Source organism: Cyclopterus lumpus, chromosome 1 (assembly GCF_009769545.1).
Source record: "Cyclopterus lumpus isolate fCycLum1 chromosome 1, fCycLum1.pri, whole genome shotgun sequence".
NCBI classification, from domain to species: domain Eukaryota; kingdom Metazoa; phylum Chordata; class Actinopteri; order Perciformes; family Cyclopteridae; genus Cyclopterus; species Cyclopterus lumpus.
The window spans coordinates 19,832,918-19,848,868 of NC_046966.1; the positions used below are offsets into that span (position 1 = coordinate 19,832,918).

At 43.4% G+C, this 15,951-nt stretch overlaps 1 protein-coding gene across 1 annotated transcript in view; it reads left to right on the forward strand.

Annotated features, from left to right (window-relative positions):
* Window positions 1-15,951, forward strand: part of tll1 (tolloid-like 1) — a 36,055-nt gene that overhangs the window by 17,290 nt on the left and 2,814 nt on the right. The window contains exons 8-18 of the mRNA XM_034537742.1: window positions 476-600; window positions 1,853-1,968; window positions 2,163-2,265; window positions 3,305-3,421; window positions 3,637-3,782; window positions 4,328-4,523; window positions 4,621-4,746; window positions 5,848-6,008; window positions 6,102-6,282; window positions 10,927-11,052; window positions 13,834-13,961. Of these exons, the coding sequence (XP_034393633.1) occupies window positions 476-600; window positions 1,853-1,968; window positions 2,163-2,265; window positions 3,305-3,421; window positions 3,637-3,782; window positions 4,328-4,523; window positions 4,621-4,746; window positions 5,848-6,008; window positions 6,102-6,282; window positions 10,927-11,052; window positions 13,834-13,961 (1,525 nt within the window). The remainder of the gene's footprint in view (window positions 1-475; window positions 601-1,852; window positions 1,969-2,162; window positions 2,266-3,304; window positions 3,422-3,636; window positions 3,783-4,327; window positions 4,524-4,620; window positions 4,747-5,847; window positions 6,009-6,101; window positions 6,283-10,926; window positions 11,053-13,833; window positions 13,962-15,951) is intronic.

Genomic DNA, 15,951 nt, shown 5'->3' on the forward strand with positions numbered 1-15,951 from the left:
CTTGTTAAAGCAAACCAATATCATCTTGTGACCCCATTGCACGAGTTGTCTCGTATAATAAAAATAAAAAGCAGCCATAACCAATTTTCTTACTATGACAAAGTGAACGGGTTTGCTGGCAGTGATGAACCTACAGAGGATTAGCACCTGAATCTGTCGCTACAATCTGCTTTACGGAGCTCAATGTTACAAAATTAATGTTTGTGCCCACAAAAAGCCACTGATTCACTGTATCTGAGCTCTGATCAGCTGTTGCACACTTAAGAAGATAGAAATAATCGCTTACCGGCACAGTAAAACCAACGGAAACTTCCCTATTTTTTCTCCTCTATCTGAAATCAGCCCACTATTTGGCAGTGAGCAGAGTCATGGGTTCACTTATGCTTTCCGTGAGAGGATGCTTTTTAATCTCTTTATTTGATTTCCTTGAAATCAGAGCACGGCGTGCGCTAATGCTCTCTTCTCCTTTCTGAAGAGGGATGTTCCTCGACACCATCCTTCCATCCAGAGATGAAAACGGGGTCCGGCCGGCTATTGGCCAGCGAACCAGGCTCAGTAAAGGAGACATTGCACAGGCAAGGAAGCTGTATAGATGTCCAGGTACGGATATATTTACTACGAGACCACAGTGTGTGTGTGTGTGTGTGTGTGTATGTGTGTATGACCTCTGTTTATCTGCACGCATCTTTGGCATAAGAATGTGCCCGCCCCTCTATTCTTCAAGGCACAGAGGTGAAGTTGAGTAATTTGTTTTTCCATGTTACGCTTCCTTCTCACACACACTCTTCCCACAAGTTATTGCACACAACTGTGCTGTTTGACACGTCCCTCTGGTCCCCGTTGGACTGATCTTAAGCGATCTGGATCTGCTCTCCAGCCGAGCTGTGCGGCCCTGTCGCAACGGTTGACGATCGCAAATGCTGCCATCCCTTTTTGGCCCACACACACACACACACACACACACACACACACACACACACACACACACACACACACCCCAAGGTCACACTGAGACACTGATGAAATTATATTTGTCGCCAATCTTATTATTTAATTGACCAAAGTCTCTGTTTCATAGACTTTTTACTTAATTCATTTTGATACTGGGGCGAGAAGAAGGCTGTGTTTGCGTGTCCCAGCTGAAAATAGATACAACTTCAACCGTATAAGGTCATAAGTGATACCATATTCACTGACAGATGAACAGAGCCCCAGGGCATTGTGGGGGAAACAGCATGCATGATGGGATAGGAGGGGCACATTTGGCTAACCTCCTTTTGAGAGGGCGCGACGACATTAAATTCAGAATGAAGGATGAAGAGACCAATATTGTCTCGGTAATTTCCCCTGAATTCCCATCCAGCTGTAATATTTCTCTTTAGCTGACTTCATTGAGATACATTTAAATTGTTGTTCACTTCCAGTAAATTACTTTAATTCTGCTAAATGGTGACCAGGCACGTAAACAAATACATACTGCCGACTCCAACAAGCCAAACATAAAACACGAGTTTGTTAAGGTGGGTCATTTTATTTCCCATTCAGACATACACATCTAACAGTTTCCATGTGGACAGATCAGATATTAGAGAACGAGGCTGTTGTTTTTGTCAAAAAAGTCTGTAGTACGTTTATTTTGGTAATTGGCAGTAAAAGTTTGAGAATAATAACAGATAAGAGAGCCATGTGTTCTTTAGTGATGTACCAACCATAAGTATTGGTGCACATCTGAAAGGATTAAACCTAACAGCAGAACTCACCACAAAAATGTAACTCCATCTGTGTGTGTGCGTGTGTGCGTGTGTGCGTGGGTGCGTGTGTGTGTGTGTGTGTGTGTGTGTATGTGTTGCAGCGTGTGGAGAGACGCTCCAGGAGTCAACGGGCAACTTCTCGTCTCCCGGTTACCCCAATGGATACCCTTCGTACACACACTGTGTCTGGAGAATATCTGTTACACCTGGAGAAAAGGTGCACACACACACACACACACACACACACACACTAGCGCCCTGCAGTGCAGTGAATGTGCATGCACTAACTAATACATGACTGTATATTGACGACATCCTCACAATAAAGGAACACTCTCCCTCTCCTCCGGGTCTCCGAGGTGCAAACATCTGTATCAAATTTGTTCTCAATATTCACTTTTGCTCCTTCAGATTGTTCTTAACTTCACCACCATGGATCTGTATAAAAGCAGTCTGTGTTGGTACGACTACATCGAGGTTCGGGATGGATACTGGAGGAAAGCTCCGCTGCTCGGTAAGTTTAAGGGAGAGTCAACTTAAAGGAGCACTGGGTACCTTTTTAATAAACTGGCTTTTTATTCTGGTGAAATCATAAACCGAAATCCCCTCACATGATTGATGCTGTGACTGGAAAAGCCAGGTTCAGACTGACAATAGCACCATATCAAAATGTATGTATGTGTTGTCATCATGCTTTTCTTGAGTAACTTAATAAGTTAATATTGCAGTATACAAAAGCGTTTCCATATTTTGGCATAAACCCAATTTTCCAGTTTTGTGTATATACATTTATGTTTGCATATACACAGAAAATGGTATTTAAAAGGATAGTTTCAGTCCTCAATCTTCTCTTCCAGGAGAATGTATCCATGTAAACCCTTTCCTATATACAGGTTTACACACACATACACATCTATATTTGCCTGCATATTCTCACATATACCGTCTCCATACATACCTATGTGTATGTCTACTTTAATTTGTCAGCAATTCTTTGTGGTTAACTTTCAGACTTATGCCAATCCCACAGTCTACTATTCCCATCAAGTAGAGGAAAGAAACAGGAAACGTTAGTAGAGTCACACAAAGTCTGTTTCACATTTGAATGAATTTGTTCTTTTGGACCCTCACAGAAAAAGCCAACTTTTCCATCATAATTATTTTTCATAATTATTACATACTCCATTGTAGGCGGTACTGGATTTAGCCACTTTCTAGTGATTTATGATTTACTGCAGCTGCTTTGAATCCCTTCAAAAACAAAACATGGCCCAGATAAGAATCTACAAGTTTACAAGGGTCTTTGAGTTTTGAATACAGTGCTTAATGTTTTGTGAATGCCATTCCAATATATGAGACTATGATTTGTCTCCACTGAGCCACATCGTCTCCAGAGTCCTATTCTTGGGTTTTTCCTGGTTTGGGGTCTTAAAATATCTACAGCGGTCTTCTCTTCAATTCATGGCTATATGTCATCAACAATCACTGGACAGCACAAGTTATGATACTTACATAGTTTGTTTTGTGTGTGTGTGTGTGTGTGTGTTTAACAGGCAGGTTTTGTGGCGATAAAGTTCCGGAGGTCTTGATCTCCACTGACAGCAGGATGTGGATCGAGTTTCGCAGCAGCAGCAACTGGGTGGGAAAAGGTTTCGCCGCCATTTATGAAGGTAACTCTTCGCATAAAAAAAAAAGATGTATAAATACACAGATTGTCAACCCACTGTACGCGATGAGGTTTCAAACTTAATGAAGTGCTTTGGTGAGAATTATTTTGGCCTTATTCATACTTACACGTGTTCAGGTGTTGTTGTTCTGTGCACGTAATGCTAATCTGTCCAGTCTGCCCTCTCTCTCTTTCTTTCTTTCTTTCTCTCCTGTGCAGCGATCTGTGGTGGGGAAATCACCAAAGACTCAGGACAGATCCAGTCCCCCAATTACCCCGATGACTACAGACCATCCAAAGAGTGTGTGTGGAGGATCACTGTGGCTGAGGGATACAACGTCGGGCTCAGCTTCCAGGCCTTCGAGGTGATTCACTCAGTGCGCGTGCGTGTGTGTGAGTGTGTGTACTCATTGTTTGTGTGTGTATGTTTCTCTCGCTCTTCCTCCCCCTCCGTGTGTGTGTGTGTGTGTGTGTTTGTGCTCAGGAATGTCTGGGTCAGATTTCACGCTCGTATAGTTGCTAGGAAGTTAATAATGTTAGTGGTGCGTGTGTGTGTGTGTGTGTGTGTGTGTTTGTGAGTGTACAGAGCCTCGGAGCAGTTGAGGATTAGTGAAGTACTGTAAAAATGTCAGTGTGCTAAAGGACTCAATGTGTCCCCGACCTCCCTTCACTCTTGTAAGGTCAAAGTTTACCGTTACACAGGAGCAAAGATCAACCTCATTTAAAATCGCTCCAGACGTTTCTCTTGAATGAAACTACACACGTAAGAACGAGACTCGTAAGAAGATGACATTTTCCTTCATAGGTTTTGTGAGATATTTGATGGTGACAGGGTGGATGTTGATAATCACAGCAGTGTCGTGCATTTGTGTGTGTGTGTGTGTGTGAACCTGCATGGATGTTTTTGCAGATTGAGAGGCACGACAGCTGTGCTTACGACTACCTGGAGGTTCGAGACGGCCCCCTGGAGACGAGCCCTTTGATTGGTCGCTTCTGCGGCTACGACAAACCCGAGGACGTGCGTTCCACCTCACACACGCTGTGGATGAAGTTCGTCTCAGACGGGACGGTTAACAAGGCTGGCTTTGCCGCTAACTTCTTCAAAGGTGTGTGTGTGTGTGTGTTTTGTCACGTGGCATTTCAGCCAAAGCATTCCTTACGTGTGTGAAAATAATTGTGCGTTGACGCACGTGTGTTTTTCAGAGGAGGATGAATGTGCCAAGCCAGACAATGGAGGATGTGAACAGAGGTGTGTAAACACTCTCGGCAGTTTCAAGTGTGCCTGTGACCCGGGCTACGAACTAGCTCCCGACAAGAAGAGCTGTGAAGGTAACTGTGTGTGTGTGTGTGTGCGTGCGCATGCATGTGTGTATGCATTTGTGTGTAAGTGCGTGTAATGCTAAATTCATGTTTGTATGTGCATTCCTTTGTATACCGCTGCAGGTTTCTGTAGGATATGAGTCTTGCTCGTTACAAAAAAACAAACATCCGAACCGCCTTCATCAACAGGAAAAAACAACATTCCTCGCTGCTCCAATGCAACAAATGCTGTGGTCCTTTAATCCCACTAAAAAATAGATTAAATACCCGTAATGACCCACATACTGAAAGAACTGAACAAACCACTTCTGAGGCAGAGAGACAAAGCTATGCTGGGGATATATCCAAATTGTGGTTTTGCTGTAATTCTTTAGAGAGCAGTCGTTGCTTTGGAAGTGAATTAATGTGTGGAAAAAAATCACGTAGAAAGTGGATTCAATCCATAATATATATAAAACATTTTGTCGTCTTTATTTGCAATCACATGTTTAGGCTCATTTCACCAGGTCCACTTCAAAATTTAAGAACAACAGCAATAAATATGGTCAGAAGAAATAACGGGCGAAACGAGACTTGTTGAGTTGTGTTGTGAACAAAATGCTGTTGTGAGCCATACAGGCATGAATGATAGTGTCTGGTGAGGGACTTGAAATGAGCAAACATCAGGATTAATGACTTTCCATACACATTTCGCTCTTCCTTTGAGCTGAATCTAGTGACATCATCAGTTGAAGCAGAGTCTGCATCCTTAACTGCATCATATCAGAAATAAAAACCCTTCTGGGATTAAAATAAATGCACTCTACAAGTCTGCAAAGTCTCTTCATCGCACAAAACCGACCGCTCAAACTCAAAATGACAGCTCTGTTTCTTTACATGTTACATGTCAGATTCCAGCTGGTGCAGTCTGGAACGCAACAATTCACGACTTTTGAAAAGCAGTGCATTTTAAATCAAATTTGTCGAAAAAAACCCCACTGAACCACCACCACGATGTAAAATAAAACGGCTCAAAACTCCTTATTTTTCTATGCGTTTCTGTCATTGTGAAACATGTAAACGCATATATATATATATAATTTCCTCGACATGTGGGCTGTGCGTTTACAGCGGCATGCGGCGGTCTCCTCTCTAAGTTGAACGGGACCATCAGCACTCCCGGATGGCCGAAGGAGTATCCGCCCAACAAGAACTGTGTGTGGCAGGTGGTGGCCCCCACTCAGTACCGCATCTCCATGCAGTTTGAGGCCTTCGAGCTGGAGGGAAATGAGGTAAGTGTGTGTTTGTGGGTTGTCCGTGAATAAAAGGGAGATGCTAAGCGTAGTGGCACACCTGTGTTCAAGGAGCCTTATTTGTGTGTTTAGGTGTGTAAATACGACTTTGTGGAGGTGCGCAGCGGCCTTTCATCCGACTCCAAGCTGCACGGTAAATACTGCGGCACCGAGGTCCCTGATGTCATCACCTCTCAGTACAACAACATGAGGATTGAGTTTAAATCCGACAACACCGTCTCCAAGAAAGGCTTCAAGGCTCACTTCTTCTCAGGTAAGACACATGTGTTACACCTGTGTTTGCGCGTGCCTGTGCATGTGTGTGTGTTGGTCGGGGGTGGGCAGAGCAGTGTATTGTGTTCGGAACATACAGATGAAGAAGTTGAATAAGGTGTAGGGAGCAGGTTGAGAAGCGTTTCATGTCCCTTGTATGAAGCTTGAAAAATAATCCATCAGCACATTTTTTTTTTTTTGCATTTCCCCGCTCATCTGATATCAGTAAATTAAAGGCAGACATTTATATGGGTCAATATTCATTTATAAGTGAATCAGCGACTGACAACACAAGTGGTGTCTCATTGCCTAGGTCAAGACTTCAACCCCCTCCCCGTTGTGGCTCTGCTCTTTGAGGGCCACTACTCAGTCAAAACAAAAAAAATATGGTGGAATATGAAATGCCGCCCCCTCCAACCCCCCATACCTGTACTTTTCACTGTGCTTCATCAACGCCACACACCATTGTCTCCATTTCTGACTCCTGATCCGCCCACCTCCATTGCGTGTTCATTTGTGTGTGTGTTCATTAGCATGTGTGGAGTTATCCATAAGTGGTGTGTAAGACCTCCCCTCCCCCGTTCCTCTGTCTGTCCACATGTCTCCACTGACGTCTGTCACGCTGGGCCTCCCGAGCCTCTCGGGTCTCCTGCACACATCACCCTGCGCTCTGCCCTCTCTCCCTCAGACAGGCTGGCTCTGTGTCACGAGCATATGATTGTGTTTGAGTCATGCCAGGACATTAAGCGCAACCGCTCTCCCGCCCGCGGCCATTTCAACAACAAGCTGGCAACCGCATCAAAAGGTCAGAGGTAACATGACCTCACAATCGGACTCTCTGATTGGCTTTGGTCTCCCGTGTGACGAGGGAATGGATGGATCCCGTCTTAATGGCGGGCATCGTCGTTCAATCCATTCTCCTCCAGAGGGAAACATGTGCTCTGTCCCAATTTAATATTAGTACAACACAATATTATCATACAGCCGCTTAAGCATTATGTTAAATTAAATGATGGGTTACATGAAAGCTGTTTCAAATCATTATCTTGTTATTGTCTGTAGTCCATAAATGTCACAACTGCCCACTACTTATATTACTCATATTTATACATCTGTATTATTTCAAATTCAATTTAGTTTTAATTTGTGAGAAGGTCCTTCTTTTCTGTTGTGTATTGCGTCATCGGACATTATCATTATCAGTACCACACTTAAAAAAAAAAGAATTATTAAGTGAATATAACAAATATGCATATCTTAATTTTGTTGCGCTTTCCAAGCATGAACGCACTACATACTGGAAAGAGTCTGGACGTAGTATGGAATTGGGACACAGCTATGATTCCCCAGTAAAAAATGACAACAAATATCCTCTACTCGCTGTTGCTGGGATACTTTTGTTGTATTTTACAATTTTACAACAATTTTACGAAGTTTTCCTGAAGAAAAATCTCTTTTCTTACTCTCACATTTATGATAACTTAAAAAGGAAATGGCAAAAACTCCAAAAGGCAACTTCAGTTGTAACGTTTCAGCCGCCTCCTCCTCTGTCGGAGGAAGTAAAACTGTCGACTGGATGAGCTCATCAAACAGAAACTACCTCCAGAACACCTGGCAGTTAAAGCGCCCAGTGGAGGGTTGCTTCACGGACAAATTACTTACTCAGATATAGATAACGTGTGTGTGTGTGTGTGTGTGTGTGTGTGTGTGTTCAAAGTTGCTGCGTGAGTGTCTTTGCTATTGTCAGAAGCTTTTGGTTGGCAAAGATCCAGTGGCTTTCGGGAGGTCCCTCTGGCCTCCCACGAACTACAAATCCATTTGAGCGTGCATGTGTGGTGTGCGCGCATTTGCGTGTGTGTTCGCATGTGGACATTGTGTTTTTAACCTGAAGAAAGCTACAATGCTCACTGTGTAACAGCAACCGTTAAGCTTCTTAGCCTGCGTTAGGGTGAGACTGAGCCCACAATAGCACCGTAATACCACATCAGACGCAGACACACACACACACACACCGGGAGAGGAGGATTTAGTGGTTTCATTAAAAGCAGATCTGGTTTGATTCACAAGGTCTTGAGTTGAGGTGAGACTCGGCGTCGGTGTCTAATCTCACATCTCTTTATAAGAATCTGTCTCTCACTCTGCTCCGTCTCCCACACTCGCATGCTCCGTCTTCCTGTGCGGTCATCTGAAGATCCCCACCTCTCTGGCTCCGTCTCTTGACACCATCACCATTGTCAACACACGGAGCGAGCTTTCCCCTGCCCCTTCCACCGCCACCCTGTGATCCTCCAGTGTTCTGCCACCGTTAAAAAAAGGGCTTTTGTCATCGCCTAGTCACACCGAGGAGAAGCCGTGTGTTAAGAAGAAGCCACAAATCAGATGACGAGGGAGAGAAAGCGCCTGAGTTGTGTTCTTTGTTTTTGTCTTAACAGCTGAACCTCTTAAGCAGCGGCGGTCCAGTCAGTAGAAACTCTAAGGATTAGTTTGACATTTTGGGAAATACGCATGTTCACTTTCTTGCCAGGAATTAGATGAGAAGATCAATACCACTGTTAAGTATGCAGCTCCAGTCAGCAGCTGGTTAGCTTAGCTTAGCACGACTGAAATGGGGAAAACCAGCTGGCCTGGCTCTGTCCAACAGGTAACAACCTCCATGAAAGAGCGCTTCTAAAGCTCACTAAGAAAACATTTGTCATGGCCGTACAAAGACCAAAATGTAAACAAGTTTTTCTTCTTTTTAGTTTAGATGCTAAGCTAAGCTAACCAGCTGCTGGCTGTAACTTCATATTTAGCGAACAGACATTAGATAGATCTTCTCCTCTCAATCTGCAAAAGGAAATTAAGTGTCAAGTTATTCTTTTACCGTCTCTTTAATTAATCGGTTTTAACTATTTTAATTTAAATCCTAAAACAACTCCTTGCATCCCCGTATCACCGTTATAAGAATACCAGCCATGCCAATTAAGGTCATAATTGGCACAAAGAAATAATGATAACTGTTATAGTTGATTTCACATCACGCAACAATTTGATATACAGGGGAATTTGTGGTCACCATGACAACGTATAAATCACTTGAGAAGCAGGTTCTCTAGTAATTCTTCCAAAATAACGACGTGAGGCTCACAGCATCGAAACGTGATGACAGGAACTCTCGTCACATTTTCAGTTTCTCCTCAGTTGGCTAAGTGAACGCGTCAGACGGATTTGGCCGTGGTTGTCTGGCCCGAAGACAGCACAGCTGATCTGAAACCAGCTGTCAGAGGCGTTTCAGAGTCAAGGCCCAACCACAAAGCAGCCATAAACATGAAGCCCAAGAGCTGTACAAAGCCAGTTTTACAGGCCAACAAAACCAGACTCGCACTAACGAACTGAACCGTTTGTAGTCCTCTGCTTTTGCTCTGACTTTAACCTCCGTTAATGTTGTCTTCCTTTACGACTTCATTTCTCCTAACCTTTCTTTTGAACATGAACATTTTTAGTAATTATTTCAAAAGTAATTGTGCTCCAGACGATATTTAAAGCCGTCATGTACTTAATTCACACATTGCGAAGCTCCTGTCCCTCTTAGTTTCTGCTGCTCGGCTGTCAAGCTTTCCTTTCTAGCACAGTATCACTCTTTAGCATCTACTTCACTCAAACTCTGGCTGAGCTTTAAATATGTATTTGATGACTACACACACTTGATGAGGCTCAGGCTCCATGTCAGCATCCTCACAAACTGTAGAAGATAGAGGTGCAGCATATGAGCTTGATTGTTTCTTGTAAAACGTATGTTTCCACGTTTACAAGAGGAAAGGCTTTGAGGATTTGGGATTAGCCAATGAGTTTGGCAAAGGCAACGCTATGTTACGTAAGGGACAGAGACGCTAACACTCTGATAAACAGTCGTAGTATCCAGGACCAGCTCACACTATGTTCATTAAACAGCGGTTGTGTCGGTCCTGAACACTACTTTGTTTTTTGACATAAGCCCACAAAATGATGTAGATAGCTAATAAAGTGGAAACAACGCTAGCTTACTAGGCTACTGTATGTAGTAGCTAGCTTACTACTGTAGGCTATGTAGTAAGCTTCATACCGGCTTGACAAGCTTACTACTGTATGTAGTAAGCTAGTCAAGCCGGTATGCTAATGCTTGCAGCTTGTTTTAGAGATAGAGATAAACACAAAGTTGAACTCTTTGATTTCACTTTTGCTCTTGTTCTTTTGGTTCAAGTGAAGAATTCCAAAGCTTGAGAGTGAAGCTGTTTTGGGGATGAATTGTCCATTGACCATTTCTCTTGAATTTAACTCTTTACAGGTGAATTATGAACTGCATCTCGCAGTCTTACAGTTAATTTGGGTGATCATTTTTGCCTACCCGTGATTGTGGGATATTAATGTTCATGTTTCTCTTTATTTGTCACTTTCTCTGATAAGTGCTGTCTCGTCTCCTCTCTATATCACTGTTGTCCACCTCTGCTGTACAGCGTTTCCTTTTTCAAAAACCCTCCTCCCCTTCCTTAAGCTCCCACCTTTCCACTCCTCTCCCCTGCTTGACCTCTCGCTTCCCTCCTCCCTCCACCCCGTTTCTTTTTTTTTCTCTTCTTCTTTTTGTTGCCGTTCCCACATGAATGATGTGTTGCATGTGTATCTCTCACAGACAAAGACGAATGCAGCAAGGACAACGGCGGCTGCCAGCACGAGTGCATCAACACAGTGGGCTCGTACGTTTGTCAGTGTCGCCATGGCTTTGTGCTGCATGAGAACAAACATGACTGTAAGGAAGGTGGGTTTCACGTCCATTCACATCAGCACACACACTGGCATAGAAGCATCGGCGTGCACATGCACGCGCTGCCACGTGCACTCATTCACTAGAACAGCCACCGTCCATCGTACGGCCCTTCCTTTAATTACCCGCATCAGGGGCCGTATGACGGCGGGCCGGTCCTCTCCGTTTGAGGATCGTGTTCTCTCGACGTACGCTCCCACAGTTTGGGCCTGCAAGCGGAGCTGGAGACATCGGCATGTGTCACACTCGGTTACTTTGAAAGACTTGACTTGGACTTGGACCTGGAAATGTTTACAACTATTATTACGTGGGTTGCGTGCACACACTATTTGGATGCCAGACTGCCACATGACCCATAACTGCGCATTAATTGCTGTAAACAAAAAACACGCAAGAGATTGGAAATTTGACGTCACAGGTTTCTGGGTAGTGTCAAGTGAAAGAGTTGTATATTGACCGGCTGGTTGCTAGTCAATACAGCTCTGCCCACTGAGACTGGACTTGGTCGAGCACTAAAGGACTTGAGACTGAACGACTTGTCTCAAATTACTTGAGAATGGACATGAACTTGTCTCAGAAGACCTGAAACCGCTCTGCTTGCAGGTCACTAAAGCAAACTCACAGAGAGGGAAGAAGGTTTCAGTTTACACACACACACACACTTTTGAATGTCATATTATACTTGACTCTTTGAAGTTGAACTTTTGAACGTGTGCACACACACACACCACACATACTCACCCACTAAAGGCACCCTGTGCTGCTCATAAAAACACTCATGTTTCAAACATCTGGAAGCTTGAAAGCGTTGTATGTAGCGCTGTCTTCCTGTGCGTAAATGTGTGTGTGTGTGTGTGTGTGTGTGTTTACTTGTGCATTAGACCAGCTTCACCCAGTAACCTTGCAGAGTCATGTAAATCCATATTCCCATCACAAAGCTTGTGTGTGTGTGTGTGTGTGGATACATGCATACATACTGCATGTGCATGTGGAGGTGGACATTTGGATAGCGTGACATGCGCTGTCAACATTTTGATGTTAGTGATAGTGGCCACCTGACAGAAGTGTGTGGCACTATGAGACACCAGCAAAAGAAAAGAAGGAAGACAGCTGTTAAACTTGAAGCTGTTGGGTTATTTACTTGAAAATTGGTAATATTATGATGCTGTGGCATTATAAACTATGAGTGTTTGCTATGTCAGACACAGTTATTACTGTCTGAGCTTTAAATCTGTATATTGTAGCTACATTGTTTAAAGGTGTGAGGGTCTTCTGTAACAATACATGTGTGTGGAGTATGCCGTATGTATTTAATACGTTGCCTGTGAGAAGACTCTACTTTACATTCATACATTGGTCTGGTGACATCAACTCATTCTGTATATCTGGCTTCAGTTTGTCTGACTAAATAAAAAACGTCACTCTGGAACACACCCTGTCTTCTTGTGCACGCCTCCTGCCTTCCATCACCTTCATTAAAGCTGTTCATTTAACTCACACACACACACACACACACACGCAATTGCCTTCGTAGCATTTGTTGTTGTTTAACTGACACAAACTTTCCAGCCGTCACAGATGTTAGGAGGCTAGAAAGTAATAACAGAGCAGGTGAATAGAGATGAAACATAGACTTTGAGCAAACTCCAGCACATTTACAGCAATACTTATTCATGTGCCCTGCCCCATTTTAAATAGACTAATAATCACATGAATAAAATTGACTCCTGAGTAACAGATTATGTCCTATTACAGAGAAGCAGTGTGGGCAAAGCTGTAGATCCCAGAGATGTGTCTTCTTCCTCAACCTGGACTCGTTGCAGACAAATTAAATTACTTAAAAACAACACCGGTCACTATAAAGTAGATCTGTTCACCGAGAAAGATTGGAAACTTGACTTGGACTTTCACGAAGGATGCAGCACAAACCGAACGCAACACTGAGTAACATTATAGACTAGCATTATAGAGAAGTATTATAGAGCAGCGAGGTGAGCAAAGCCTCAATTTGCAGAGTTTTTTATTAAAATGTTGTTTGTGTTGCTTTGGAGAAAACCCCAGCTAGAGATGTTGTGATCAAGTGGGTTGATATCTGGTGACCGTAAAGGCCAAATTGTTTGACTCGCATCATTTTCCTACACATCGTTGAATGCATCTCGATTCATTGTGTGTCTTCACCTCTTCCTGTTGGAAAACCGCTGGATGCGTCAACAAATCTCGTACACGTCTTTGTATGAGTGAGGAACAGAATTTAAAGATCAGTAATCAGATGTTGAGGATCCAATCCTTCACATCCTGTGTTTTAAGGATACATTTCCTAAACATCCAAATCAACAAGGCCTTAGATTTTAGACAGCAGTGTTTGCAGTAAGTATTGTATTTTGGTTAAGCGCTAAAAAAACCTCTCTTTCTCTGCATTAGATCTATAATATGCATTTTTGTTTCTATTGATACAAAGGTTTAAATGATGTCCAGAATAATAACCTTAATTTCACCTGTAAATATGTAATGTGTGACTTCTCCATCCCGACAACGTGCAGAAGGCTGACGGTCGCAGCGTGTTTGTTTAAAGCGTGCGTGCGTCCATGTGAAATTCACACTGAACTTGTCATCAGGATGTGTTCCTTTGAAATCTCTCTCTTTTGGTTCTCTTGTTTCTCTCCTTCCTGTTCCCTTTCCATTTCCTCTGACCTTTTCCTGTGCAGCTATGATTTTAACTTCCTCTCTGTGTGTGTGTTTCTGTGTGTGTGCGTGTGTGTGGATATGTGTGTTCAGCTGAGTGTGAGCATAAGATCCACAGCCCCAGTGGGACCCTGAGCAGCCCTAACTGGCCAGACAAGTATCCCAGCCGTAAGGAGTGCACCTGGGACATCACAGCCACGCCAGGACACCGAGTCAAGATAGTAAGTGTGTTGAAAACGAGGAGAATTCGAGGGCTCGAGAAGCCTCTTTAAACCCTTTACTTTAGCATTATTATCCTTCTTCCCTCCCTCTGAACAATGCACTATTCTGTCTGTGGGGTCGTATCTAATGTTAAACCCTCAGGCTGCCCCCACACCGTCTTTCTTTATGATCTCTGCTCCAATATTCCACTTATGAAACCCAAATGTGAACGTTGGAGAAAGTGCACGTTTGTATATTCGGGCTAACTGCAAGCGTGTGCTCATGCGTTAGAAAGAGGCCTTGGGCAGTGGCCATCTGTGTCCTTGTGGCTTTCTGTGTGTGTGTGTGTGTGTGTGTGTGTGTGTGTGTGTGTGTGTGTATATGCATGCCTGCACGTACACACGTGCATTTGTGCATGTAAGGGTCGATGTGTCACCACAAATAGTCATCTCCGCATTTTTCCGAGTTACTGCAGCTACACATTTAGGAATAAACAGACGTTGTTATTGTGCATCCTGGATTGAAGACAACGTGTGACGTGTGTGTGGTTAGTAGTCTAGTGAGAGAGAAAGCAGAGGAGGTGATGTGACGGAAGACTGATGCAAATGAAGTTTCTCCTGACTCAGCGGGATTCACAGAAAATGCTTAACACTGTCTGCAAGAGGTGATCGAGTGGTCTAGACACACATTTACAGTCTAACCGTGACGTAAACACATCCAAACATTGGGACTCTTGAGGTGGTTACAGTGTTAGCGTTTAGATCAGGACAGAGAAGGCCTCATTGGCAACAGGCTAACCTTACTTCACATCTTGATATATATCGCTCCCACTGGGCTCCACAGGAAAACATTATGTGTAGTTAAAAGTATTAACTATTAATGAAATAACCATTTGGTCTATAAAGCATAAGAAAGTAGGGAATAATCAAACTCACAATTCACTAAAGCCAGAGGCGACGTCTTTAAACTGCCTGTTTTGTTGAAAACCTAAAAGATGTTCAGTTTATCATCACATAACACAAAGCAAATGTGCAAATCCACACATTTTATACGCTGGAAAAAATACCCATTTAATTCTTATATATTGTCTTACTGTAATTTTCAGTCAGCTAATGAAATAATCAGCTAATCTAAAATGCATCTTGACACCGAGATGCAAATTGGTCCTCACAAAGATACAAGTACAGGAGCACACATTTCCACATTCACACACATAATCCTTCCACTCGTGTTCCTCATGCAAATATTGTCACGCACAAAAAAAAACGTGCAATCTCTATAATATGCACACACACATTCGTGATCTAGACACGCAGTCAAATGTTTAGGATTTGGCTCCTCACCTCACGCATGCTGAGCTCAACCGTCATTTAGTTTTGATAATCTCTTTTGGCCATTTACGTAACTAAAAACACATTATTACTGAAACCACATTATTACATCATCTGCAAATTGGGAAATTTGCGTATATATTTGGTTTGCTCTCAGTGGGAAAGAAATATGAGCATAGACCTGAAGGTAAATCTGTTGTTGACTCTCTGTCACTCACACACACACACACACACAATACTTGTGGGAGTAGAGAACAGGTCCACAAACCAGTGTCCCACCCGAGCTCCAGTGGGAAACATCTGGAGGCCATCACGACCCCTGTAATCAAGCACCTCTCCTCTCTCGGTAACGACTTCCTCCCATCAGCCCACCTTCGCCCTTCTCTCTCTCCTCTCGCCTGGCTGCTTAGAAACCAATCCGGTGTGGTGGCGTGATGGAGCACGGCTCAGGAGACAATCGGAGAAGTGTGTGTGTCCGTGTGGGAGAGAGGCCTGCAAGGTGTTATGACTCAGCTCTCACGGTGGCTCGATTTCCATTAGGAATCGTGACACCGTGTACATGCATGTCAGTGTGTAAGCAAAGTGTGGGCAAAGAGGCCGTCTGTTCTGCAGATATGTCAAAGAATATGAAACGCAAATATATTCATATCGGCTTGAAAGAGTTTTAAAGGGGTGTAAC